The sequence below is a fragment of the Parambassis ranga genome, chromosome 2 (genome assembly GCF_900634625.1).
Source record: "Parambassis ranga chromosome 2, fParRan2.1, whole genome shotgun sequence".
Taxonomy (NCBI): Eukaryota; Metazoa; Chordata; class Actinopteri; family Ambassidae; genus Parambassis; species Parambassis ranga.
The window spans coordinates 41,600,695-41,626,426 of record NC_041023.1 but is presented as its reverse complement, the minus strand read 5'-3'; the positions used below and the strand labels follow the sequence as shown (position 1 = coordinate 41,626,426).

Here is a 25,732-nt window from a genome sequence, read left to right as displayed (position 1 = left end):
TTGTGTGGAATATATACATACTGTCACAGCAAATATGAAGAGTTGACAAACCAGGCCAGTGGTTTGCACTTTTGTCCACTAGGTGGAGCCACATGCTCAGACAGGCTCAGCTCTGCCTCCTTTCCCATCCACAAAGCATGCTTCAAAAACATATGTATGTGTATAAATATATATGAATAGTAGTTTATAACACAACATGTGTGGGTGTGTGATGACACAGTTTTCCGTCTGGTTAGTAAAAAGTTAATCATTAATGAGTCCAATTAGTCCAAACCCTCGTCTCTCCTGTTCTCCAGCCTTCCTCACCACCACCAGGTCTAGACACACACAAACGCCAAACTGTGGTAATACCAGATATCATGGCATCATCAACTCTTCATAAGAATTCTTTTCTTTCTTTTTATATCTTTTCTTTTCTATTAGCAGTGATCAGTCTCATCGGAAGCTCCTCCTTCATGGTGTGGTTACAAACCACAGCACTCAGCAGTCTTATCTGAGGGCAGCAGGGGCTGATGGGAGTTTTGAGCAGCTCGTCCTTGTTTGGCCTCAGCTGCATCAGAGCGTCACTTCTCTGTGAGTTCACCAGAGGAAACATGCTTCTCCTGCCGGCTGCTGCTCTCTGCTGTCTGTGTTCAGGTGAGTGTTTCCAGCCAATCAGGCGCTGACGAGCCGCACCTGTAACAATCACTGACCTCCACCTGTCTCTGCAGCGCTGGTTTCCATGGCAGCAGATCTGATTCAGGACGATGCCTCGCTGACCAGGATAGTCGGGGGACATGTGTCCTTCAGCTGTGGAGGGATTCAACAGTGTGGCAACAGTGAGGTGTGGTGGTACCAGAGGAAAGACAAGGACACATTCAGAGTGATTCTTGATATTGATAAGAGAAATGGTAACATCGATAAAAGATACAGCAGTCATCCTCAGAAAGATGATTTCTCAGCTGTAAAAACAAAGAAGGGCTGGGAGCTGGAGCTCAAGACAGTTAAAGAGGATCATTCAGCCACCTACTACTGCTCCTGTTGGTTGAGTGGAGGGTACCACAGTGAGAGATTATGCGAGCAGCCTGAACAAAAACAGCAGAGAACAGAAAACCACATCAGCTTCATGTTTCACCTCCATCTCAGACTCAAACACACTCAAAGAGCTCTGAAGCATCGAAAGCTGCACAAATCCATGTTTGATCCCAACAAAGGAAGGAATGAGTCCATGTGACCAGAGGGGACGCTGACTGGGAGTCTTCCAGTCGGAGCTTCACATGTTAACAGAGGAAGTTTAGAATCAGCAGGAAAAAGCTGATGATGAAGACGCTTCGATGTTTTTTACAAACATGGAGATTTTCAGTGTCTCTGTTTTACACAGACGTTCCTGCAACATGGAATTCTGACAGAATTCTGCCTCCTGATTGGATCCTTCACTCAGCAGGTTTTTGTATGAGCCTGTTTCACTGTGTGGGTTGTGATCATCTTTGGTCCTGGAACTAAACTGATAGTAACAGGTAAGAACTAACATTTATTTTTACTGTTGAAAATGTTGAAGCTGTTTAAAGTCACTTTCTTCATGAACTGTTTCTACTGAATCACATTTTATTATTTTTATACTTTGTATAGAGTTTATCACACAGCACACAGACAGAAAAAAACAGTTTAATCTGTGTTATTGTTTCTGCAGAATTATTTAGTGTTTCACCATTTCAGCATTTTTTTAAGTTAATATATAAAATAAAGAAACCTGATGTGCTACAATAAGAGGAAATAATTTGTACACATAAAAGATAAAAGATGACGCATTTAAGATAAACATTAATATGTTTTACATGTTAACACTGTCATGACCTGGTGTTTATTTATGGTTTTGGATTTCCTTGTTTTGGGTTTTTAGTTTAATCTGTGTTTAGTTATAGTTATTTTTCCTGTAGTTCTGGGTTTTTGTTTAGTTTTTGTGTCTTGTCTTGTGCTTCCTGTTTTACTTTGATAGTCCTGTCCCCCCCTGTGCATTGTCTGGAGTTTTGCTTCCTGTGTTTTCCCTCCTTGTGTTCTCCCTCCTCCTCCCAGTGATTACCTGCTCCTCCCTCATGTGTCCCACCTGTGTCCAATTGTCCACCCTGATCCCTTTGTATTTAGTCTTTGCCCTCCCTGCACTTGGTGCTAGTTCGTTTCGTCTCGTGGAGTTAGTGTGTCTCGTCCTTGAGGAATGTCTTTGCATCTCGCCTGCCTTGACTTCCTGAATACCTTGGTAATTGTGATTCGTTATGTTTTGAGTTTTGAACTATAGAGTCTATGCTATGAACCTTGTTTTGCTCCTGAGTTTTGCCACGCTACGTATTTACCTCTGTTTGTGTTTTTGCCCTCGTGGCCTTGAATAAAGGACTGCCGTCAGACTTTACACCGCTCTGTGTCCTCACCCACCACAACTCCTGACAAACACAGGTTTCATGTTCATCAAAATTATACAATATATAAAAATACATATTTTGGTTTTGTAAATGAAGTAAATGATGGTAAAAAGACATAAATATGTAATAATTATAATAACTCATCATAATGTGTATGTTAAACGTGATCTGGTAAATATTTTATCTAGCAACAGAAATGTATAATATTTGACATATCCACACATACTGCCCGTGTCTGCTTCAAGTTTATTTATTTAATGTTATTTATATTTCATGCTGTATTTATTTCATCCCTAATATGCAAATTGCTTCTTAAGATACAAATCATGAACGTACACAGTCCTCCTCTGGTTAAATATAGACTTCATCACTACATCCAGTGGTAAAATAGACGTGAGCCCTTTTGGTGCTGCTGTCAGCTACAAGGAGACATAAATACAGCATGAACTGAATAAATATGACTTAAAATGGAGGAAACCTTTATTCGACCCACAATGCAGACATTAAATAAATAAATGTAATATTAAATAAATACATGAGGCAATAAATGAATGAATAACATGCCACCATATGAACGATCTGGCACCGACTGGCCTTTTGTTATGATGACTATTATAGTAAAATATTGAGACATAAATTCAAATATGTAAATTGAGGATTTAAATCATGTTTCATACATAAATCAAAACAATTTACAGATTTTTACAAGTGATTAAATAATATGTATTATATATGACAGATTCATTATAAAGCAGTTTTGTTATTTGGTACATGTGTGTAAACTTATATACTTATATAACTTCATATTATAACTGTATTTTTAATAATAACCAGTTGTAGGTCAGCTACAGTTTATAGTTAAATATCAGAAGCTCTGTCATAAATTGATGTTTTATTTGCTTTTAGCTTAATTGAAGTTCGTAGAGAAGATTGAAGCAAGGCGTCTGGACTTGTAGAGTTTTCTAGAAGACGTTTCGCTGCTCATCCAAGCAGCTTCATCAGTTCTAACTGTTTGGTGGGGAAACATGGTTTATATGTGGTTACAGACCTATGTGGGTGGGTCTGGGTAATTGAAGTTCAGAATTTTTTATGTGCTTGTTCTTATATTTAATCATCAGATGCGTCATGTGTCATGTCCTCCAACATTCCAAGATGTGCATGTTAGGTTCATTGTCTTTGTCTTTCTGTGGCAGCCCTGTGATAGACTGGCCACCCATCAAGGCCTGTCTCCAATTGACAAATAGACTCCAGTAGCACAGGACAAGTTCAGGAATGATTTAAATTCCCCATCCCCCTCACAGCATGATGGAGCTGCTGCACTGCCAGACTGATGATTGTGTGTCTGTGTTGTGTAGCCTCAGAGCAGCAGGTGGTGAAGCCCGTGGTGAACGTGTACCCAGCAGCACCCACAGGCCGTCCTGAGGGGAGCAGCTCCCTGCTGTGTCTGGCCTCAGACATGTTTCCTCCTCTGGTCCGCTTCTCCTGGAAAAGAAAGAAGAAGTACGGCCCGCTGGAGGAGCTGCATCCTGCTGAGGGAGAGCAGCTGGAGCTCAGAGAGACAGGGTACAGCGCCGCCATCTTGTTTGTCCAGCAGCAGGAGAGCAGCAGCTATAAGTACAGCTGCTACGTCAAACATGAGGGGGGCACAGCGGAGGCCCACATACAACATCCTGACTGTAAGATCCATTCAGGATGAAGATGTTCACATCCCAACACAGTCAGAGAATGACCTGTCTGTCTGTGTGTCTGTGTGTCAGTGTCCTTCCAGTATCAGTGCAGGGTGAATCTGCTCCTGCTGATCTACACTGTGCTGATAGTGAAGAGTCTGCTGTACTGCTGTGGACTCTCTCTGCTGATGATCGGCTGACTGCTCATCCTCCATCACATCATCCATCACTGTCCTCAGAGTCCATCAGTGATCACATGATGCTCTTTTTTTCTCTACTAAAACTTTGAGTCAGTATAAAACTGAATCTGACTTCCTGTCTGCTTCGATCTTTCTGCATTTATAGCTTTACTTTTTATCACAAAGTGTCTTCACATTATTTCACTGTCGTTTCACAGTAAAGCTGATCCATCATGTTGCAGCCTGGCAGTCATGTGACCATGGTTGTCACGCAGCAGCTGCAGAACAGGATGTGATAAAAATCAAAGGATGAAACCACACGGCTGTTGTGTGTGTTCAGCGTGGTGTATGTGTGTGTTAATCCTCTTTTATAAATCTGCACGCCGACGACTGCTGTTTTCTTCACAGTGACATAAAATGAGAAAATGTTTGAATGTTTTATCTGCATGTATGGTTTCAATGTGAGTAGAAGAAATGAACCTACAGCTGTCTTGTAGCAGCTCTGTAACTTTCTGATATTAATAAATTCTTTCAGATCTGATGTTTTGTATCCAAACACATTTTTGTGGTTTTGAATTAATTTTTAAAAACACTGAGTGCAGACTGATCTGTTTAAAGAGCATGCAGTGCACAGGAAATGAGGCAGGTTGAGGACTTCCTGGAATGATTCTGTAACAGTCACAGTGAAACCCACAGAAACCCACAGAGCCGTCTGATTGGCTGCTTTCTGTCTTAATAACCACTGAGATCACACTGATATCTGCAGCTGTTCCTCCGTCTTTCTTTACACTAATAATCCTCTTGTTAATAAACAGTTGATCTAGCATTAATCACCACTGCCCTCAAGTGGTCACTGTCAGGAACAACATGTGAAAGTGAGAGTATGAACCAGAGGTACAATGTAAATGCCTGCTTATCACCAAGGACACGTCACCATCAAAGCAGGAATGAGGATCAAGCTGAGAACCGTACAGTTAGTGGACTACCACTCTTCCACCTGAGCCACAGCTGCCTGAACAGTGATGTCATCACAAGGCCAACAAGCAGTAACACAGTCAGTAAACAGTGATGTCACAGAGGAATCACAAATTTTATCTCAAGTGCTTCCTAGTGTCAATATTTGGTATTAATTCTACTACATATTCCACCTTTAACTCACTGCCATATATACTGTGCCATGTGTGAAGTGATAATAAAATGTGAATGTGAATTTATTGTAAAAAACTTTACTTATTATCTCTATTATAAGTGTGTGTGTGTGTGTGTGTGTGTGTGTGTGTGTTTGATGGAGTATGTAATGTCTGCTCAGTATTATTGATACTGCTGTGTGATCTGAAAACTGATCAAACTGTGATGTGTCTGATGTTGACAGAAGAATCAGAGGATGCATCTAAATGAAGATGTCATATGGTCCCTAAAAGGAGTCTCAGAGGCTCTGTCTCCTTCCTGCCTCATCTGCAGACAATCCTCCAATCAGACGCCTGTTTCCACTGCCCTCATCAGCCCTGCACTGTCAGCACATCTGCATGTAGCTACCTGCTGTGTGGACTCTGACCTCTTCCTGCTCTCTGCTTTGTCCATGTTTACATCAAACAGCATCAAGTGTCCTCCTCCCTCCTTCTGGACACACACAGCATGACAGTGTACAGCTGTGCTCCTCCATGCACACACACTGAATCTACTGAATGTCAGCACAGGTCAAGAAAAGAATCACATGTCAGACAGTCAGATCCTCCTCTGTGACCTTTAAAGGTGAGGTAAGAGAAACATTTTTTGTTATATTAGCTGAACTTGTGTCATGTGTACCGCACACTTGACAGAGTTCAGAGAGATCATCTGTTGATGACGGTTATTTCCTGAAACAAACACCTGCAATACTCAGGAAACCAGCCTGTTTCCTTGATTAGCTTTTGGACTGTTTCCATCCTGAAACCAGTGATATTCTCACTGAAGGGGTCATCCAGGACCCCGGACCCCAAAATCAGATCTGCCAACTTAAAAAAAACATGTAGATGCAGGACTCCACATACAGGGAGTGTTTCTGTTGTGGATAGATTATCTAGAAAACAGCAATCCATAAGAACAGATCAATAAATATCATGCCATTGGTAAATTGTGTATATAGGTAAGTGTGGACGTTTTTAAGGAGTGGATGGAGAAACTGTTCTCTGGAATTATGAATAGACCCATATAGATCACACACACTGCTCACTTATAACAGGGATCAATGTTGACCTGTATGAAAGTAGAAATCATATAAAAAGAAATTACTGGTGGATCCAGGAAGATGACCTATCCAGATTATTTAGTGGATTCAAAGGCTGCATGTTGCAATATGAATGAGACAGTTCATAGTTTCAATGACTTGTTCATGTTGGTCCAGACCTAGCATCCAAAATCAGTCTAGCTTACTGTATATGTGAGCATATGCATATGTATACTAGGCCAACCAAGAGCAGGATGGTCCACCTCATGAGCAGGGTCCTGCTCAGGGTTTCTTCCTGTTACAGGTGTCAAATGGAGCTGAGATCCCAGAAGCCCTGCCCAGGACTTTGACACATCAGTCTTGGGACTTGTCTTGGGGACCTGGTGTGATTCCTGCTTGCAGCAATCAGACTATTAACAGATTAACAGGCAAAACAGCAGCAACGAAACCTCAACGTGGACCCACATGGCGAGTGCAGCCACACGCCACAGGCCTAGTTCCACCAATGCAGGGCCACCGTCTCTGTCACAGAAAGAGCCTTTTATTATGTGTCAGATACAGCTATGGCTGAATCCAATGGTTTACATGGCATTACACTCAGAAGTACTGCTGGAATGGCTACATACCAAACAGGCAGCGTGATGGGGCCTAAATACATGTAGACCCCGCCCACCTATGCTAATAAACCAAAGACACAATCAGTAATCACAGCAATCCCTACAATCATCTCTCATGCCACACTCCCTTCCTGCACTACTGCCTCTGTTTTTTACAGCTGCTTTCAACATTTGATTTATTATTTTAAACCACTAAATGCTTTGAAGCCACATTATATTTCTGACCTTTGAACACACTATGAACCTTCACGGGCCCTGAGGTCCTCAGATGTGGCTCTCCTGGTGGATCCAAATCTAGATTCCAAACAAAGAGGACTGAGAGTTTGTCCTCAGAGGCTCCAAGCTGTGGAAGTCCTTCCAGAGGAGATCAGGATGTCAGAGTCTGTTCTTTCAGTCAAGATTCTGCTCCAAACTCTGATGAAGGAGCTTTATCATCAGCAAAAAGAATGAACAACATATCAGTCAGTAAAGACAGAATGAAGCTATCACATGTGTCAGATGATAAACTGCAGCTGTGTCTTTTTCCTCTCCATCAGATTTCTGTCAACTTGAAGTCGACACAAACTCAGTGAACACAAACCTCAATCTGTCTGACAACAACAGGAAGGTGGCATATGTGGAGGAGAAGCAGACATATCCTGATCATCCAGACAGATTTGACTGGTGGCCTCAGCTGCTGTGTAGAAATGTTTTGACTGGTCGCTGTTACTGGGAGGTCGAGAGGAGAGGAGAGGTTCATATATCAGTGAGTTACAGAAGAATCAGAAGGAAAGGACTCGGTGATGACTGCAGGTTTGGAAGAAACAATCAGTCCTGGAGTCTGTTCTGCTCTGATGTTGGTTACTGTGTCTGGCACAATAACAAAAAACATACATCTCCTCCTCTGTCTCTCACAGAGTAGCAGTGTATGTGGACTGTCCTGCTGGCACTCTGTCCTTCTACAGCGTCTCCTCTGACACACTGATCCACCTCCACACCTTCAGCACCACATTCACTGAACCTCTACATGCTGGGTTCTGGTTGTGGGATTTTGGTTCCTCAGTAATTCTGTGTTGTGTGTAGAGGCAGAGTGTGTGGAAGTGACAGCAGCTTCAACTTTGTGCTTTAAATGTTGATGATGTTTCACTTTCATTTGAATCACTGACTGTGATTTCAGGTCAGAACATGTTTTTGTCTTAGAAGCAGTGAAATGAGCTCCTAACCACTGAACTCCTGTAAAAACTGCACTGATGGATCTTCTTGTTCTGGATGATCCTGGACAGATGGAGTTCAGTTTTTCTCTTCTCCTGTTCCTGATTGGTGGAAGCAGCAGAATGAGCTCCACCTGTAACAAACACTGACCTCCATCTGTCTCTCTGTGATGATGAAATATATTTCTGGTACCACACACTCAGAGGGATTCTTGGGGCAAATAATGACCAAAACTCAACACATCCACTCTTACATGGTCCCAGAAAAAGTAAATGACCATGATTACACACCGGAGCGTAGGCAGAAAAGCAGACTGTGCCACGTTAATATGTTGAAAGCATTCTTTGCTTGGCTAGCATAAGGTTTTAGCCAATGCTCTTTTTGAGGCTTTGTTTTGCTAGCTAACATTTTTAGCTAACATTCTACTTTGTTAAGCTAACATTATTTTCTTTTTGTATTTTTGTAGTTAGCATATGTTTTTTAGCTAGCTAACACTGAATTAAACTAGCATTCTTCTGTTTGATATTTGTTTTGCAAGCATAACGTTTTAGCTAACTCTCCTTTGTCAAGCTTTCATTGTTTTCTTTCTAGTATTTTGTTTTGCTAGCATTCAAAGCAATGCTTCAGCTGCAGCAATCAAACTTGCATTTTCTTCAGGAAATTCTTTTCTAGTTCTAACAGTTACATTGTTACACTGAGTGACAGCAAAGCAGTGAGCCACCTGCTGGTGATCAGCTGCATGTACCAGAAGCAGACAAAGATTTCTAATATGATGTTAAAGGTGCCACAGAGGAGGATCTGACTGTGTGACATCTGATTCTTCTGTCGACATCAGACACATAATAGTCTGATCAGTTTTCAGATCACACACAGCAGTATCAATAATACTGAGCAGACATTACACACTCCATCAAACACACACACACTCACACACACACACACACTGCTCACTTATAATAGGGATAAGTAAAGTTCTTTACAATAAATTCACATTCACATTTTTATTATCACTTCACACATGGCACAGTATATATGGCAGTGAGTTAAAGGTGGAATATGTAGTCAGAATTAATACCAAACATTGACACTAGGTGGCAGCACTTGAGTAAAAATTGTGTTTCCTTCTCTCCTCCACCCCACTGCTGCACTACCAGCACCGCTCTCAGTGCTTTTTGTTTCCATTTACTGTACAACATGATTCAACTCAATGTTATTTATATGAAAAACTATGTATAGTATTTCTATGTGTTTATCTGGCAAGTTGTTCAGGTTCCATTTGACACATATACTAGATGGAAGGATTGACTGATGACTGATCAGCCGGTGATGAGTGGAGCAGGAGCAGCTGCCCATGCTGCAGAGACACAAACAGCAGCAGCACTCTGTGACCCATGTCCACTCTGTGTGTCCTCCCAACAGTCTTCCTCATGTGCCGTCTCTGCTCATGTCTTTATCAGGACAGCAGTCAGGTCCAGCCCTCTGGGGGATTTCTGCTCTCACTTTTTAACTCTGATTTCCTGATAGCAGCACTCACACAGCTCAATGCTGAAGAATCAAATCCTTTCATAAATATGCACTGCAGCTAATACAGCCAGAAAACATTCACCCCTTCACTCAAACACACACACAAAGAAGGAGAGAGGAAGAAATGAGAAGCAAACAACAACCAGGAAGTACCCAGACCACGACACTCAGTCCATGTTAGACACACAAATGTTCTCTTGCTGCCTCATATATCCACTCACTGACAGTTACCATGGTAACCAGATCATCAGTGTTATTCAGCGCAACTGTCAGTGATCAGAATGTTATGATTGATTGGTTCATGTTATCATCTATTATCATATACTGTTACAACATCATAAAGATTATTCATAGACATGTATTGTGTATATGTACATACACATTGTATAATGGACTGTAAATACAGTATGTGAGTTATAGTATAACTCATATTTTCAGTGACAGTATGTATATGTTCCATCTCATGAGCTCAGCTCTGGTCCTCTGGTTCAAAGCCTTGGTCCTCCACTCACTGTGATCCTGTGTTGTACCAGGTGTAGTTTTGGTGGCTATATGTGTTCAGAAACTATTCTGTTGTAGCAGCTGAGCTTTACTCCAATCCACTGTCACCACAAACACTTCCCCTCTCTGTTCTTCTTCTTCCTCTGCCTCTTCTTCTTCTTCTTCTGTGGTGTTTTATGGCAGCTGACATCCATACAGTGACATTTCTGCCTCCTCCTGTCTTTAGTCAGACTGTTTCTCTCACAGTCTGTAGAGAGAAGATAACATTGTTGGCACTGATTAACCTCAACCACACACACCTGTGTGAGCCACACCATCATTCTAACAGTTACATTGTTACACTGAGTGACAGCAAAGCAGTGAGCCACCTGCTGGTGATCAGCTGCATGTACCAGAAGCAGACAAAGATTTCTAATATGACGTTAAAGGTATCACAGAGGAGGATCCGACTGTCTGACATCTGATTCTTCTGTCAAAATCAGACACGTCACAGTTTGATCAGTTCACACACAGCAGCATCAATAATACTGAGCAGACATTACACACTCCATCAAACACACACACACACACTGCTCACTTATAACAGGGATAATAAGTAAAGTTCTTTACAATAAATTCACATTCACATTTTTATTATCACTTCACACATGGCACAGTATATATGGCAGAGAGTTAAAGTTCAAATATGTAGTAGAATTAATACCAAATATTGAGACTAGGTGGCAGCACTTGAGCTAAAAGTTGTGTTTCCTCCTCTCCTCCACCCCACTGCTGCACTACCAGCACCACTCTCAGTGCTTTTTGTTTCCATTTACTGTACAACATGATTCAACTCAATGTGTCAATTTATATGTATTGTAGCTGACATGTTGTTCAGGTTCCATTGGACACATATACTAGATGGAAGCTGCAGCAGGATTGACTGATGACTGATCACAGGTGTGAACAAACTGTGGTGACAGGATAATACCAGATATCATGGCATCATCAACTCTTCATAAGAATTCTTTCTGTCTTTTTATATCTTTTCTTTTCTATTAGCAGTGATCAGTCTCATCTGAAGCTCCTCCTTCATGGTGTGGTTACAAACCACAGCACCCAGCAGTCTTATCTGAGGGCAGCAGGGGCTGATGGGTGTTTTAAGCAGCTCGTCCTCGTTTGGCCTCAGCTGCATCAGAGCGTCACTTCTCTGTGAGTTCACCAGAGGAAACATGCTTCTCCTGCCGGCTGCTGCTCTCTGCTGTCTGTGTTCAGGTGAGTGTTTCCAGCCAATCAGACGCCGACGAGCCGCACCTGTAACAATCACTGACCTCCACCTGTCTCTGCAGCGCTGGTTTCCATGGCAGCAGATCTGATTCAGGACGATGCCTCGCTGACCAGGAGAGTCGGTGGACATGTGTCCTTCAGCTGTGGAGGGATTCAACAGTGTAGCAACAGCTATATACGGTGGTACCAGAAGAAAGACAAGGACACATTCAAAGTGTTTCTTCGTATTGATAACAGTAATGGTAAAATCTATCGAGGTTACAGTCATCCTCAGAAAGATGATTTCTCAGCTGTAAAAACACAGAAGGGCTGGGAGCTGGAGCTCAAGACAATTAAAGAGGATCATTCAGCCACCTACTACTGCTCCTGTTGGACTGGGTCCCACAGTGAGAGATTATGCGAGCAGCCTGAACAAAAACCAGCAGAGAACAGAAAACCACATCAGCTTCATGTTTCACCTCCATCTCAGACTCAAACACACTCAAAGAGCTCTGAAGCGTCGAAAGCTGCATAAATCCATGTTTGATCCCAACAAAGGAAGGAATGAGTCCATGTGACCAGAGGGGACGCTGACTGGGAGTCTTCCAGTCGGAGCTTCACATGTTAACAGAGGAAGTTTAGAATCAGCAGGAAAAAGCTGATGATGAGGACGCTTCGATGGTTTTTACAAACATGGAGATTTTCAGTGTCTCTGTTTTACACAGACGTTCCTGCAACATGGAATTCTGACAGAATTCTGCCTCCTGATTGGATCCTTCACTCAGCAGGTTTTTGTATGAGCCTGTTTCACTGTGTGGAATGTGAGGATCTTTGGTCCTGGAACTAAACTGATAGTAACAGGTAAGAACTAACATTTATTTTTACTGTTGGAAATGTTGAAGCTGTTTAAAGTCACTTTCTTCATGAACTGTTTCTACTGAATCACATTTTTATTATTTTTATACTTTGTATAGAATTTATCACACAGCACACAGACAGAAAAAATTAAATTAAAAAAATTTAAATTGAGTTATTGTTTCTGCAGAATTATTTTAGTGTTTTATCATTTCAGTATGTTTTTCATCAGTAATACTTAAATTAATATATAAAATAAAGAAACCTGATGTGGTGCTACAATAAGAGGAAATAATTTGTACACATAAAAGATAAAAGATGACACATTTAAGATAAACATTAATGTGTTTTACGAGTTAACACAGGTTTCATATTCATCAAAATTATACAACATATAAAAATAAATATTTTGCTTTTGTAAATAAAGTGAAATAAATGATGGTAAAAAGACATCAATATGTAATAATTATAATAACTCATCATAATGTGTATGTTAAATGTGATCTGGTAAATATTTTATCTAGCATGTCCATCAATAATATTTAATAAACAGAAATGTATAATATTTGACATATCCACACATACTGCCCGTGTCTGCTTCAAGTTTATTTATTTAATGTTATTTATATTTCATGCTGTATTTATTTCATCCCTAATATGCAAATCGCTTCTTAAGATACAAATCATGAACGTACACAGTCCTTCTCTGGTTAACTATAAACCTCATCACTACATCCAGTGGTAAAACAGACGTGAGCCCTTTTGTTGCTGCTGTCAGCTTCAAGGAGACATAAATACAGCATGAACTGAATCAATATGAATTAAAATGGAGGAAACCTTTATTTGACCCACAATGCAGACTTTAAATAAATAAATGTAATATTAAATAAATATATAGGCAATAAATGAATGAATAACATGCCACCGTATGAACGATCTGGCACCGACTGGCCTTTTGTTATGATGACTATTATAGTAAAATATTGAGACATAACTTCAAATATGCGGCATGGTGATTTAAATCATGTTTCATACATAAATCTGACAAATTAAAACAATTTACAGATTTTTACAAGTTATTAAATAATATGTATTATATGTGACAGATTCATTATAAAGCAGTTTTGTTATTTGTTACATGTGTGTAAACTTTATATATAACTTCATATTTTTGATAATAACCAGTTGTAGGTCAGCTACAGTTTATATTTAAATGTCAGAAGCTCTGTCATAAATTGATGTTTTATTTGCTTTTAGCTTCCATTAAGTTCAGAATTTTTTATGTGCTTGTTCTTATATTTAGTCATCAGATGCGTCATGCGACATCTCCTCCAAAATTCTAAGACGTGCATGTTAGGTCTTTCTGTGGCAGCCCTGAGACTGGCCACCCATCAAGGCCCGTCTCCCACTGACAAATACTATAGAATCCAGCCCCCCATGACCCTGTAGTACAGAACAAATTCAGGAATGATTTAAATTCCCTATCACCTCACAGCATGATGGAGCGGCTGCACTGACAGGATGATGATTGTGTGTCTGTGTTGTGTAGCCTCAGAGCAGCAGGTGGTGACACCCATGGTAAGTGTGTACCCAGCAGCACCCACAGGCCGCCCTGAGGGGAGCAGCTCCCTGCTGTGTCTGGCCTCAGACATGTTTCCTCCTCTGGTCCGCTTCTCCTGGAAAAGACAGAAGAAGAACGGCCTGCTGGAGGAGCTGCATCCTGCTGAGGGAGAGCAGCTGGAGCTCAGAGAGACGGGACACAGCGTCACCATCTTGTTTGTCAAGCAGCAGGAGAGCAGCAGCTATAAGTACAGCTGCTATGTCAAACATGAGGGGGGCACAGTGAAGGCCCAAACAGACCAAGGTAATAAACATGTTCATGAGATGTTGAGCAGAGAACAGAGGAACTTTGTAAATATGTGACTCTTCTCTGTCTCTGCAGTCTCTCTTCTACAGGAAGAACCTGCAGACCTGCCAGCTGTGCAGCTCACTGACTGTAAGACCCATTCAGGATGAAGATGTTCACATCCCAACACAGTCAGAGAATGACCTGTCTGTCTGTGTGTCTGTGTGTCAGGGTCCTTCCAGTCTCAGTGCAGGGTGAAGCTGCTCCTGCTGCTCTACACTGTGCTGATAGTGAAGAGTCTGCTGTACTGCTGTGGACTCTCTCTGCTGATGATCGGCTGACTGCTCGTCCTCCATCACATCATCCATCACTGTCCTCAGAGTCCATCAGTGATCACATGATGCTCTTTTTTTCTCTTTGTACTAAAACTTTGAGTCAGTATAAAACTGAATCTGACTTCCTGTCTGCTTCGATCTTTCTGCATTTATAGCTTTACTTTTTTTCACAAAGTGTCTTCACATTATTTTACTGTCGTTTCACAGTAAAGCTGATCCATCATGTTGCAGCCTGGCAGTCATGTGACCATGGTTGTCAAGCAGCAGGTGCAGAACAACATGTGATAAAAATCAAAGGATGAAACCACACGGCTGTTGTGTGTGTTCAGCGTGGTGTATGTGTGTGTTAATCCTCTTCTATAAATCTGCACGCCGACGACTGCTGTTTTCTACACAGTGACATAAAATCAGAAAATGTTTGTGAAAATGTTTTATCTGCACACACGTGCTCTCTGTGATTTGATGATGAATGGATTGTTTCAATGTGAGTAGATGAAGAAATGAACCTACAGCTGTCTTCAGACTCTCTGCAGCTCTGTCACTTTCTGATATTAATAAACTCTTTCAGATCTGATGTGTTGTATCCAAACACATTTTTGTGGTTTTGAATTAATTTTTAAAAACACTGAGTGCAGACTGATCTGTTTAAACAGCATGCAGTGAGCAGGAAATGAGGCAGGTTGAGGACTTCCTGGAATGATTCTGTAACCGTCACAGTGAAACCCACAGAAACCCACAGAGCCGTCTGATTGGCTGCTTTCTGTCCTAATAACCACTGAGATCACACTGATATCTGCAGCTGTTCCTCCATCTCCCTCTACACTAATAATCCTCTTGTTAATAAACAGTAGATGTAGCATTAATCACCACTGCCCTCAAGTGGTCACTGTCAGGTACAACATGTTGTCTGTGAAGGTGAGAGTATGAACCAGAGGTACAATGTAAATGCCTGCTTGTCACCAAGGACACGTCACCATCAAAGCAGGAATGAGGATCAAGCTGAGAACCTTACAGTTAGTGGACTACCACTCTTCCACCTGAGCCACAGCTGCCTGAACAGTGATGTCATCACAAGGCCAACAAGCAGTAACACAGTCAGTAAACAGTGATGTCACAACCCAACCAAGCAGCTCTCTTTAACATAGCAACTGACCTGTGATGTCATAACAAGACCAACAGCTCTCTTTAACAGACCAAGGGAAGAGTGATGTCACAAGCAGACCTAACAGGCCTGTTTAAGACAAGTGGAGAATGATGTCATAATCAGAGCAACACATGAAGTAAAGATGTGTATGAATGACTGTGGTCAAAGAAAGAAATGATTGAAGTCAATAGAAAATGAAAGTAAATGTTGCTGCTGTCCTTCACTCTGACTGGAGACAGGAGCTGTATAATCATCATTGTAACAATAAGAAGAAAGCAGCACACCAGTCACATGATCATGTTGTACAGTAAATGAGTGGAAACAAAAAGCCGGAGAGGAGGAAACACAACTTTTAGCTCAAGTGCTGCCACCTAGTGTCAATATTTGGTATTAATTCTGACTACATATTCCACCTTTAACTCACTGCCATATATACTGTGCCATGTGTGAAGTGATAATAAAAATGTGAATGTGAATTTATTGTAAAGAACTTTACTTATTATCTCTATTATAAGTGAGCAGTGTGTGTGTGTGTTTGATGGAGTGTGTAATGTCTGCTCAGTATTATTGATACTGCTGTGTGTGATCTGAAAACTGATCAAACTGTGATGTGTCTGATGTTGACAGAAGAATCAGAGGATGCATCTAAATGATGATGTCATATGGTCCCTAAAAAGGAGTCACAGAGGCTCTGTCTCCTTCCTGCCTCACCTGCAGACAATCCTCCAATCAGACGCCTGTTTCCACGGCCCTCATCAGCCCTGCACTGTCAGCACATCTGCATGTAGCTGCCTGCTGTGTGGACTCTGACCTCTTCCTGCTCTCTGCTTTGTCCATGTTTACATCAAACTGTGTCAAATGTCCTCCTCCCTCCTTCTGGACACACACAGCATGACAGTGTACAGCTGTGCTCCTCCATGCACACACACTGAATCTACTGAATGTCAGCACAAGTCAAGAAGAGAATCACATGTCAGATCCTCCTCTGTGACCTTTAAAGGTGAGGTAAGTCAAATGTCCATACTCCAGTCCGGCAGGTGGCGGTAATGCGCCAGTAAACTGAAGACGAAGAAGAGGAGCAGGAAGAAGGAGGAAGAGGAAAAACAAAGACGAGCACAGCGACAGCAGAAGCTGAACAGAAGTGTAACTACTGTGAGTGTTTTATCACATCTGAATGGCTGCTGTTGAGTTTCTGAGAGGTTTTATCAGCGAGCGGCTAACTGCTGCTGCTGCTGAAATATTGGGAGCGTTTGAACAAACTATCGTCCAGTACGAGGAAGAGATGGACCGTCAGCGCAAACTGCTGGATATCCTCCTGAAGCCTGAGATCAAGTTACACAGAATAGGTATGTAAACATGACAATGTCACGTAACAACAACGTCTCTGTTTGAAAAGAGTGCACATTCAGCACATAGTGTTTCTAACAGGAGGACACTGACTTCATGACTTGAAGCTACAGATGTGTCCCTCCAGCTTTTCTCTCTCTGCTTCAGCTCATCAGAGCTCTGTGCTTCGTTTATTCACTGTTGAAAACTACTGAGCAGCTGCTGTTATTTCCCAGTTAGCATCAGAGATGAACCGACTGATCGGCCATGACCGGCGTCCGCAGATCAGCAGATATGACGACTTTACGCCCGATAAATGCACTCGCGCACAAACCTTAGCTTAGCTCAGTTTAGCTTAGCGTAGTCAATGTTCAGTCTATCCAACATGAGCAACATGGTGAAGACGCTCGCACATTACCACTGTGTTCGTCGTCAGTTGTTGAGCTGTGAATTATCGATGTAGCCCAAGTTGATAAACAGTACAGCACTGATATGATCCATTACATGTTGGCTGGTAGCTGAATTCCACGCAGTGCCGTGGTGCACACACCTCCACAGACCACAGCCAGGTTAAGACCTGACAGCTTAACATCCACAGAAGTTTTGTGGCTCCTGTCTGCCAATGACAGACACAGACAGCAGTATTATTTAAACAAAGTCCATGATTTGGTTCCTGGGGGTCAGGAATCAAGACTAACTCATTTACAGCACTTATAAACTACCTGATCACAGCTAGCAGATGCTAATTTTATAATGATCCCACAGAATGTTCCCGTTGAACATGCTTTTACATGCTGGCCGACATCACTATGTTCATTGTTACTCCTGAAATGATGAAAAAATTGAATTTTGGGGAAGAAAAATTCCTGGTTTGTACAAAAAAACGTGTTGAGATACACCTGCAATACATCAATATCACACCAAGGTGACAACCAGTTAATTCAGCTGATGGTATTTCTATGTTAGAATTTTCTATGTAGAAAATACATCTCTCTGTGTGCTGTGAACCTTCTGACCTTTTGCCCTGCAGATCTCCCTCAACAACACAGTTTTAAAGTGGAGGATGTTCTGGCTGACCAGCAGCTCTGTAACCAGAAGAAGAACTCCATTCTGGACCAGGATGAACCAGAACCTCCACAGGTGAAAGAGGAACAGCAGGAAGTCTGCACCAGTCATGAAGGAGAGCAGCATGTACTGAAAGAGGAGACTGATCCCTCTATAGTAACTGCTGCTTATGCTGGACCAGAACCAAACCATGACATGGTTCTCTCTCACAACGCTCCTCAAGGTAAAATGTCTCTAAAAGGTGAAACCTATGGAAAATCCTTTAAATATCAGAACTTAACATTAGAAGTGTTTTTTTTCTCGTTGTCAGAACCTGAATGTTTATGATATTTTCTGTTTCTGTATTTTAATGTTGCATTAACTCATTTGGTTGTTCCAGGTTTTAGATGTTTCCATCATCACATTAGTCTTTGTGTCCATGTGTCCCTCCAGTTCTCCTTCAACAACAGGACTGTAAGGAGGAAGAGATCCTGTCTGACCAGCAGCTCTGTAACCAGGAAAAAAGTTGCAGTCTGGACCACTTTGACCCGACTGTCATCCAATACAAAGAAGAGATCAACCATCAGGACCCACTGAACATTATCCTGACACCTGGGATACAGTTACACAGAACAGGTATGTGAACCTACAAACAAGCAGTGAATCCTGTGACTCATGGAGGCTGCAATTGTTCTGAACAAGAACAAGTATTTTCCATCACATTCTCTGTTTTCTTGTTTCCTTTAACTCTCCAGATCTCACTCAACAACACAATTGTATGGAGGAAGAGCTGATTCTAGTTGATCAGCAGCTCTGTAACAAGAGGAAGAACTCCATTCTGGACCAGGAGCAACCAGAACTTCCACAGGTTAAAGAGGAACAGCAGGAAGTCTGCATCAGTCATGAAGGAGAGCAGCATGTACTGAAAGAGGAGACTGATCCCTCTATAGTAACTGCTGCTTATGATGGACCAGAACCAAACCATGACATGGTTCTCTCTCAAGGTAAAATGTCTCTAAAATGTAAAATTTGTGAAAAATCCTTTCCATATCAGTCAGAACTTTAAATTATTATTTTATTCTCTTAATCAGAACCTGAATATTTATGAATATATTAACAATTGTTAGTATTGTTATGTTGCATTAACTAGGGGTGTGCCCGATTTTACAAATGTTCAAAAATCCATTCTTTTAAAAACAATAGTGCATTCAGAAAGAAAAAAAAATGGCTCATATCCACCCAGACGTTTTAGGAGAAGGACCTTAGTCCAAGAGATGATCAGAATCAGAAACATTTTATTAGTTTCAGGGGGAAATGGCTTTGAAGAATAAAAAAAAAATCAAATAAAATTCTGAACAATAATAAACATTCAAGATAAATCAATGCAAATCAAGTCATATATATATAATACAACATGATTACTGTGTGCAGTAAAATCTGACAGTTCTACAGTAAAATATGGCTAGTGTGTTAGATCAGACTGATGTCAGAGGGAGGAGTTGTACAGTTTGATGGCCACAGGAAGGAATGACCTCCTGTGGTCGATTTAGGAGGGATCCCTACTCCCTACTGATGCCACGTAGTATGTCCCAGCGTGCGAGACATTTTTTTTTTATGAACATGAGGACAAAAAGGGCCTTGACCAAACCTAGTCTGTATGTAAAGTGTGTAAAACACAAATTAAGAGAGAAAGCTATAGAGAGTCTTTATTGTCCCCTAAGGGATAATCTTCATCAATTTGAGTCTCCAGGCAGCAGATGTAAATAGTAGCAGGTGTCTCACATACATGCATAGCACTATATATCACATTTCTCAAGCATTTCTCACATACCCAACTCACAGCACAACAATTCCCCTCATTACAGCAGCATGTGCAAGTGCACGTGTCACCTTTACATCTTTTCCCATATACAAAAACACATAGACTAGAGACAGGTGGGCAAGACAGACAACTTAACAGTAGTACAATGGACTGGGTGACTGTCACAGAAGTTTGTTTAATGTGGTAGGTATAATAATATTGCACCATTCATACACAAGGCAATTGTAAAGAGTGCTTTACATAGGATGAAATTAAAGAATGAAAACATTAAATTAGGAAGGAAATTAGTCATAAAACATAAAATTAAGTGAGGATGGTTAAATAAGAGTGAGGTTAGAGAATTTAAGAGAAAGCTGCAGTAAACAGGAGTGTTTTCAGGCCTGACTTGAATAAAGTGACTGTGTAAGCAGACCTCAGGTATTGGGGAAGTTTATTCCACAGGTGAGGGGCAGAATAACTCAGTCCTGCTTCACTTTGGTCCTAACCCTGGGTACACACAGTAGGCCTGTCCCTGATGATCTCAGGGTAAGTCATGATGGGACCAAGAGCAGTTTTGCGTGTGATTGGATGTAGAGTGGTGTGGATTTCCTCTCAGTTCTCACTCAGTTCTGTCGGCAACACTCTCCATGCTGTGGTTTTTAAAAAGAAAATGCCTTTGCATCACTTGACACACATGTCCTGAACCGAACAAATCGCACACCCTGAACTAAGACACTTGTACCGAGTAGTTTTTTTTTCCTAACCGTTTCATGTCTAGAGATGAGCAACAACTTGGAGCTTGGTAAGTCATGACCTCCAAGCCAGAGTGATGTGTGAGTGCAATTGTAGCTGAGCTGCTGCAGAATGTAGCAGAAGAATGTTACATTACAGACAAAGGTGCTGGTGTTAGTCACGGACAACATATCAAATATGGCCGTTGCTGCTCAACTGGGAAAGTTCCTACATGTTAAATGCTTTGCTCACACTCCAAACCTGGCCTCAAAAACCACAAGCAGAAGACAGATGTGTGCACTAGATGGCACACCCCTAACATTAACTAATTTAGTTGTTCCAAGTTTTAGATGGGCGGCAGTGGCTCAGTGGTAGAGCAGGGTTGTCCAATAACTGGGTCGACCCCAGTCATTGTTGTGTGTCCTTAGGCAAGGCAGTTTACCCGCATTGCCTGCAGTGCACTCACTGGTGTATGCATGCATATGAATGAATCGGCTGTTGTGGGAGAGGCGGTAGGTGCACCTTGTCAGTCTCCCCCAGGGGAGCTGTGGCTAAATCTGTAGCTTACCACTGCCACTGTGTGAATGTGGTGTGAATGAATAATGCATCTCAATGTAAAAGCGCTTTGAGTGCCTGCCCAACAGAGAAGAAAAGCGCAATATAAGACCAATGTAAGACCAATGCATTATTATTATTATTATTATTAGATGTTTCCATCATCACATTAGTCTTTGTGTCCATTTGTCTCCAGTTCTCACTCAACAACATGACTGTAAAGAGGAAGAGGCCCTGTCTCACCAGCAGCTCTGTAACCAGGAGAGGAACTGCAGTCTGGACCGGGACGAACCAGAACCCACACAGATTACAGAGGAGCAGCGGGTTCTCTGCAGCAGTGATGAGGGAGAGCAGCATGCACTGAATGAGGAATCTGACCCATTTTTTGTGACAGCTGCTCATGAAAGTCACCATATACAACCTGATCCAAGCTGTGATGTGGTTCTCTCTCACAACTCTCCTGGAAAGAAGTGTCTAAAATGTAAGTTTTGTGAAAAATTCTGTAAATGTCAGTGGAATCTTAATACACATACGAGAACCCACACAGGTGAGAATGTGCTATCGTTGTTGCCTTCAGTCGAAGGGTGACTGTAGAGACACTTCTCCTGATAGTTCTTTGGTCAATGATCTGTTGCTCGAGTCGGTCTTCTAACTGTGGCCACCTCGCTTTGTTGCCACGGAAACTCAGTTTTGTTTTCTTTGCTTGCCACAGTTCATTTTACTGCTTCCTCCACTTCCGAACCATAGATTCATTTATGCCGAATTCCTTTGCAGCTGCTCCATTTCCATTAGCAACCGCATACCTGATCGCCTGCAGATTGAATTGCGCTTCGTAAGCAAGTCTCTTCACTACCTGCCGGGAGCTGTACCGTAGTGTTCAGCTGATTGGTGAATTGCTGCCAGCGTACGTAGTTTACGTATCACGTCCCTGTGTCTGGTACTCAACCCATACGTAGGGCGCACCAGATTATTAGGCGCACGGCCGACTTTTGAGAAAATGTTAGACTTTTAGGTGCGCCTTAGGGTCGTGAAAATACGGTATATTTCTGACCTTTGAACTCGCTATGAACCTTCACGGGCCTTGAGGTCCACAGATGTGGCTCTCCTGGTGGATCTCAATCTAGATTCCAAACAAAGAGGACAGAGAGTTTGTCCTTGGACCCTCCAAGCTGTGGAAGTCCTTCCAGAGGAGATCAGGATGTCAGAGTCTGTTCTTTCAGTCAAGATTCTACTCCAAACTCTGATGAAGGAGCTTTTGTATGATGCTCTTTATCCAATGATATAGTTGATGCTGTTGTTCGCCTGATGTTATAAATGTGTTGTCTGTCTTTACTAACATTGCTGCAAATATCCAGTTTGTGTTTGAACACAAAGCTGATGGTTGTGTATTTGTTCATTCAAACATTAGTGACAAAAAGTCTGATGATAAACTTTGTATGAATGAACAACACATCAATCAGTAAAGACAGAATGATGATAAACTGCAGCTGTGTCTTTTTCCTCTCCAACAGATTTCTGTCAACTTGAAGTCGACACGAACTCAGTGCACAGAAACCTCAAACTGTCTGACAACAACAGGAAGGTGACACATGTGAGAGAGAAGCAGACATATCCTGATCATCCAGACAGATTTGACTGTAGGCCTCAGCTGCTGTGTAGAAATGTCTTGACTGGTCGCTGTTACTGGGAGGTCGAGTGGAGAGGAATGGTTGAGATAGCACTGAGTTACAGAAGAATCAGAAGGAAAGGAGACAGAGCTGACTGCATGTTTGGACGAAACAATCAGTCCTGGACTCTGAGCTGCTCTGATGTTGGTTACTCTGTCTGGCACAATAACAGAAAAACATACATCTCCTCCTCCTCTGTCTCTCACAGAGTAGCAGTGTATGTGGACTGTCCTGCTGGCACTCTGTCCTTCTACAGAGTGTCCTCTGACACACTGATCCACCTCCACACCTTCAGCATCACATTCACCCAACCTCTACATGCTGGATTTGGTGCCTGGTACTGCAGGCCTGGTTCCTCAGTGAGTCTGTGTTGTGTGTAGAAGCAGAGTGTTTGGAAGTGACAGCAGCTTTTGAAAAAAAAAAACCTGGAATATGTCCATGTCCAAAATATAAAATATCAATAATTGAACATTATACATTTTTTTGTGCTTTAGGTGTAAATATTCTATTCTAAATATAAAATTCTATATTATTTTATTTTTGTATTCTATTTTAGTATAATACTAGTCTGATATTTGACTGTACTATTATTTTTGTTAAGCTAACATTCTTTTCTTTTGACTAGTTTGTTTTGCTTGCATGAGGTTTTAGCTATTTTTCAAATGCACATACAAATGTTTCTGTTGGGCCAATAAAAGTTATTTCACTACTCATTTCTGTTTCCATAAACTATCATATTTGTAAAAATGAAGTTGCTGCTTCAAAAGCTCAGCAAGTGAGAAACTCCGCATCCCCGTTCACACTGGAGAAAGTCGATCCAGCTACAGTAGGACTGAATCCGGATAGCCTTTAAACTGGATACGTTCAGACCTATTTTGAAATCTGGCTCTAGCCGGACTGATTTCCCCAGTCGGAATGGGGTCTTTGTGTCACTTGGTCCTGTCTTGTTTCTGTGTTGTCACCTGGTGTCTGCTCCCTGTGTTTCCTCTTGTGTTGTGTTATATACTCTGTGGTTGGTTTTGAAGGGTTAAAGAATTTTGAATAGGCAGCTCATTATCATGTAGCGTGTGTTCACAGAAGTGTTTATGTTTCATAAAGTATCATAGAAATCAAAGTGAGTCAAGTATGGTGAAATTACTAAGATGTGTAAGTTTTTCATTGTGCATCATTTAACCACTTTTAAGAGAAGGGTGCACTTTGTGACCTGGTTTCATGACCGACAGAAGGGAGGGCTCCTATTCCACCCTTAGACTTAGCAGCCAGCCCAGGTGCTTAAAGTAACCAGTAAACACCACCATAGAAGAAGAAGACCTTGTGGAGCGGCCCCTGTCTGACAGGGACCTGGGAGGTGAATTATGTAACTTTGTGATAACAGTGTGTGTGTGTGTGTGTGCTCAGGGACTGGCCCTGGCACAATATAATGCCTTACTATAGAAGAAGTTCTTCTATGACAATCCAGAGCTCTGCTTATTTTGTAACCCCGTGTTTGCCTTTTAATAACTAACTAACACTGAGACCAACAAACTGTCCACTCTGTTCCTCACCAACCAGCTTGATTCTCCTGTTTTGAGGGCGCCCCTGCTGGAGACCAACCGCATCATTCTTACATGACTGACAGCAGTAAAGGTGGAGGCTGCTTTTTATGTCCTGGATGTTTGTTTACATATTCAGGTTAAATCTGAATCAGATTTTTTTTATTTACAGCGGAGCTAGTTGCAGTTTGGCTGGTGTTGCAGTGGAAACATGCTAATGTTGAGAAACAAAATAGAAGCATGATCTCAGTAAGTTTGTCAGCATTTACATCCATAAAGTCAGGACAATCATCATGCAGGCAAGATGTTCTTAAGCACATGTTTCAGTTATTCTTTGTACTACACAGTTTACAAGCAGAGGGATCTTTGCTTTGGGTTCCTGCCCACGTAGGTGTGGAAGGAAATGAAAAGGCAGACATGTTGGCTAAGAATGCAATAAAAAGAAGATTTAGAGATATCATTGATCAAATCAGAATTAAAGACCATTATAAAGTAGCACTGCAACAAATCATAGCATCACTGAGAACTGCTGCTGTGTTCTTTTTTCTCTGCCCCCCATATTGGAGTTGTTTTTATTTCATGACATTCATGATGCAGGATGCAAATATTTTTCTATTTTTATTCTTATATGTTTATTTATTGTTTAATTCTAGATTATTTGTTACTTACCTATTTCTCGTTTTTATGCTTCTCTAGTAGCACACTGCATCCTTATGATTTGTTCTGCTGCTGTAACGCTCCAGTCCGTTAGATGGCGGTAATGCGCCTTACAAGGTGACTGCCAATTTCCAATACTCTTAAGAAGAAGAGAAGGAAAGAGAGGGGAAGAGGGAAAGCAAATAGCACAGCGACAGCACACCACATGTGAAGAAGTAGAAGTAGTATTGTTCGCTAGTTGAACAGAAGTGTAACTACTGTGAGTGTTTTATCACATCTGAATGGCTGCTGTTGAGTTTCTGAGAGGTTTTATCAGCGAGCGGCTAACTGCTGCTGCTGCTGAAATATTGGGAGTGTTTGAACAAACTATCGTCCAGTACGAGGAAGAGATGGACCGTCAGCGCAAACTGCTGGATATCCTCCTGAAGCCTGAGATCAAGTTACACAGAACAGGTATGTAAACATGACAATGTCACGGAACAACAACGTCTCTGTTTAAAAGAGTGCACATTCAACACATAGTGTTTCTGACAGGAGGACACTGACTTCATGACTTTAAGCTAAGCTGGGTGAAGACGCTCGCACATTACCACTGTGTACGTCAACAGTTGTTGAGCAGAGCATGATCGATGTAGCGATCAAGTTGATAAACATTTTCATTTATTGCGGTTCATCCGTTCAAACGTGACCTGAACAACAACAATATGAGTTTTTG

General features: G+C 41.6%; 2 protein-coding genes across 2 annotated transcripts; both read left to right on the top strand.

The window, feature by feature from the left end:
* The first annotated feature begins 593 nt into the window (after window positions 1-593).
* Window positions 594-4,632, top strand: LOC114432369 (immunoglobulin mu heavy chain-like). Its single transcript, XM_028400359.1, has 5 exons — window positions 594-636; window positions 711-1,055; window positions 1,461-1,496; window positions 3,749-4,069; window positions 4,151-4,632. Exons 1-5 carry the CDS (start codon window positions 594-596, stop codon window positions 4,258-4,260), a joined length of 855 nt encoding a protein of 284 aa, XP_028256160.1. The 3' UTR covers window positions 4,261-4,632.
* Window positions 4,633-5,924: 1,292 nt separating this feature from the next.
* Window positions 5,925-14,597, top strand: LOC114444813 (uncharacterized). Its single transcript, XM_028419656.1, has 7 exons — window positions 5,925-5,996; window positions 6,684-6,828; window positions 11,802-11,908; window positions 12,357-12,384; window positions 13,934-14,245; window positions 14,303-14,374; window positions 14,456-14,597. Exons 1-7 carry the CDS (start codon window positions 5,925-5,927, stop codon window positions 14,563-14,565), a joined length of 846 nt encoding a protein of 281 aa, XP_028275457.1. The 3' UTR covers window positions 14,566-14,597.
* The last annotated feature ends 11,135 nt before the right edge of the window (window positions 14,598-25,732 follow it).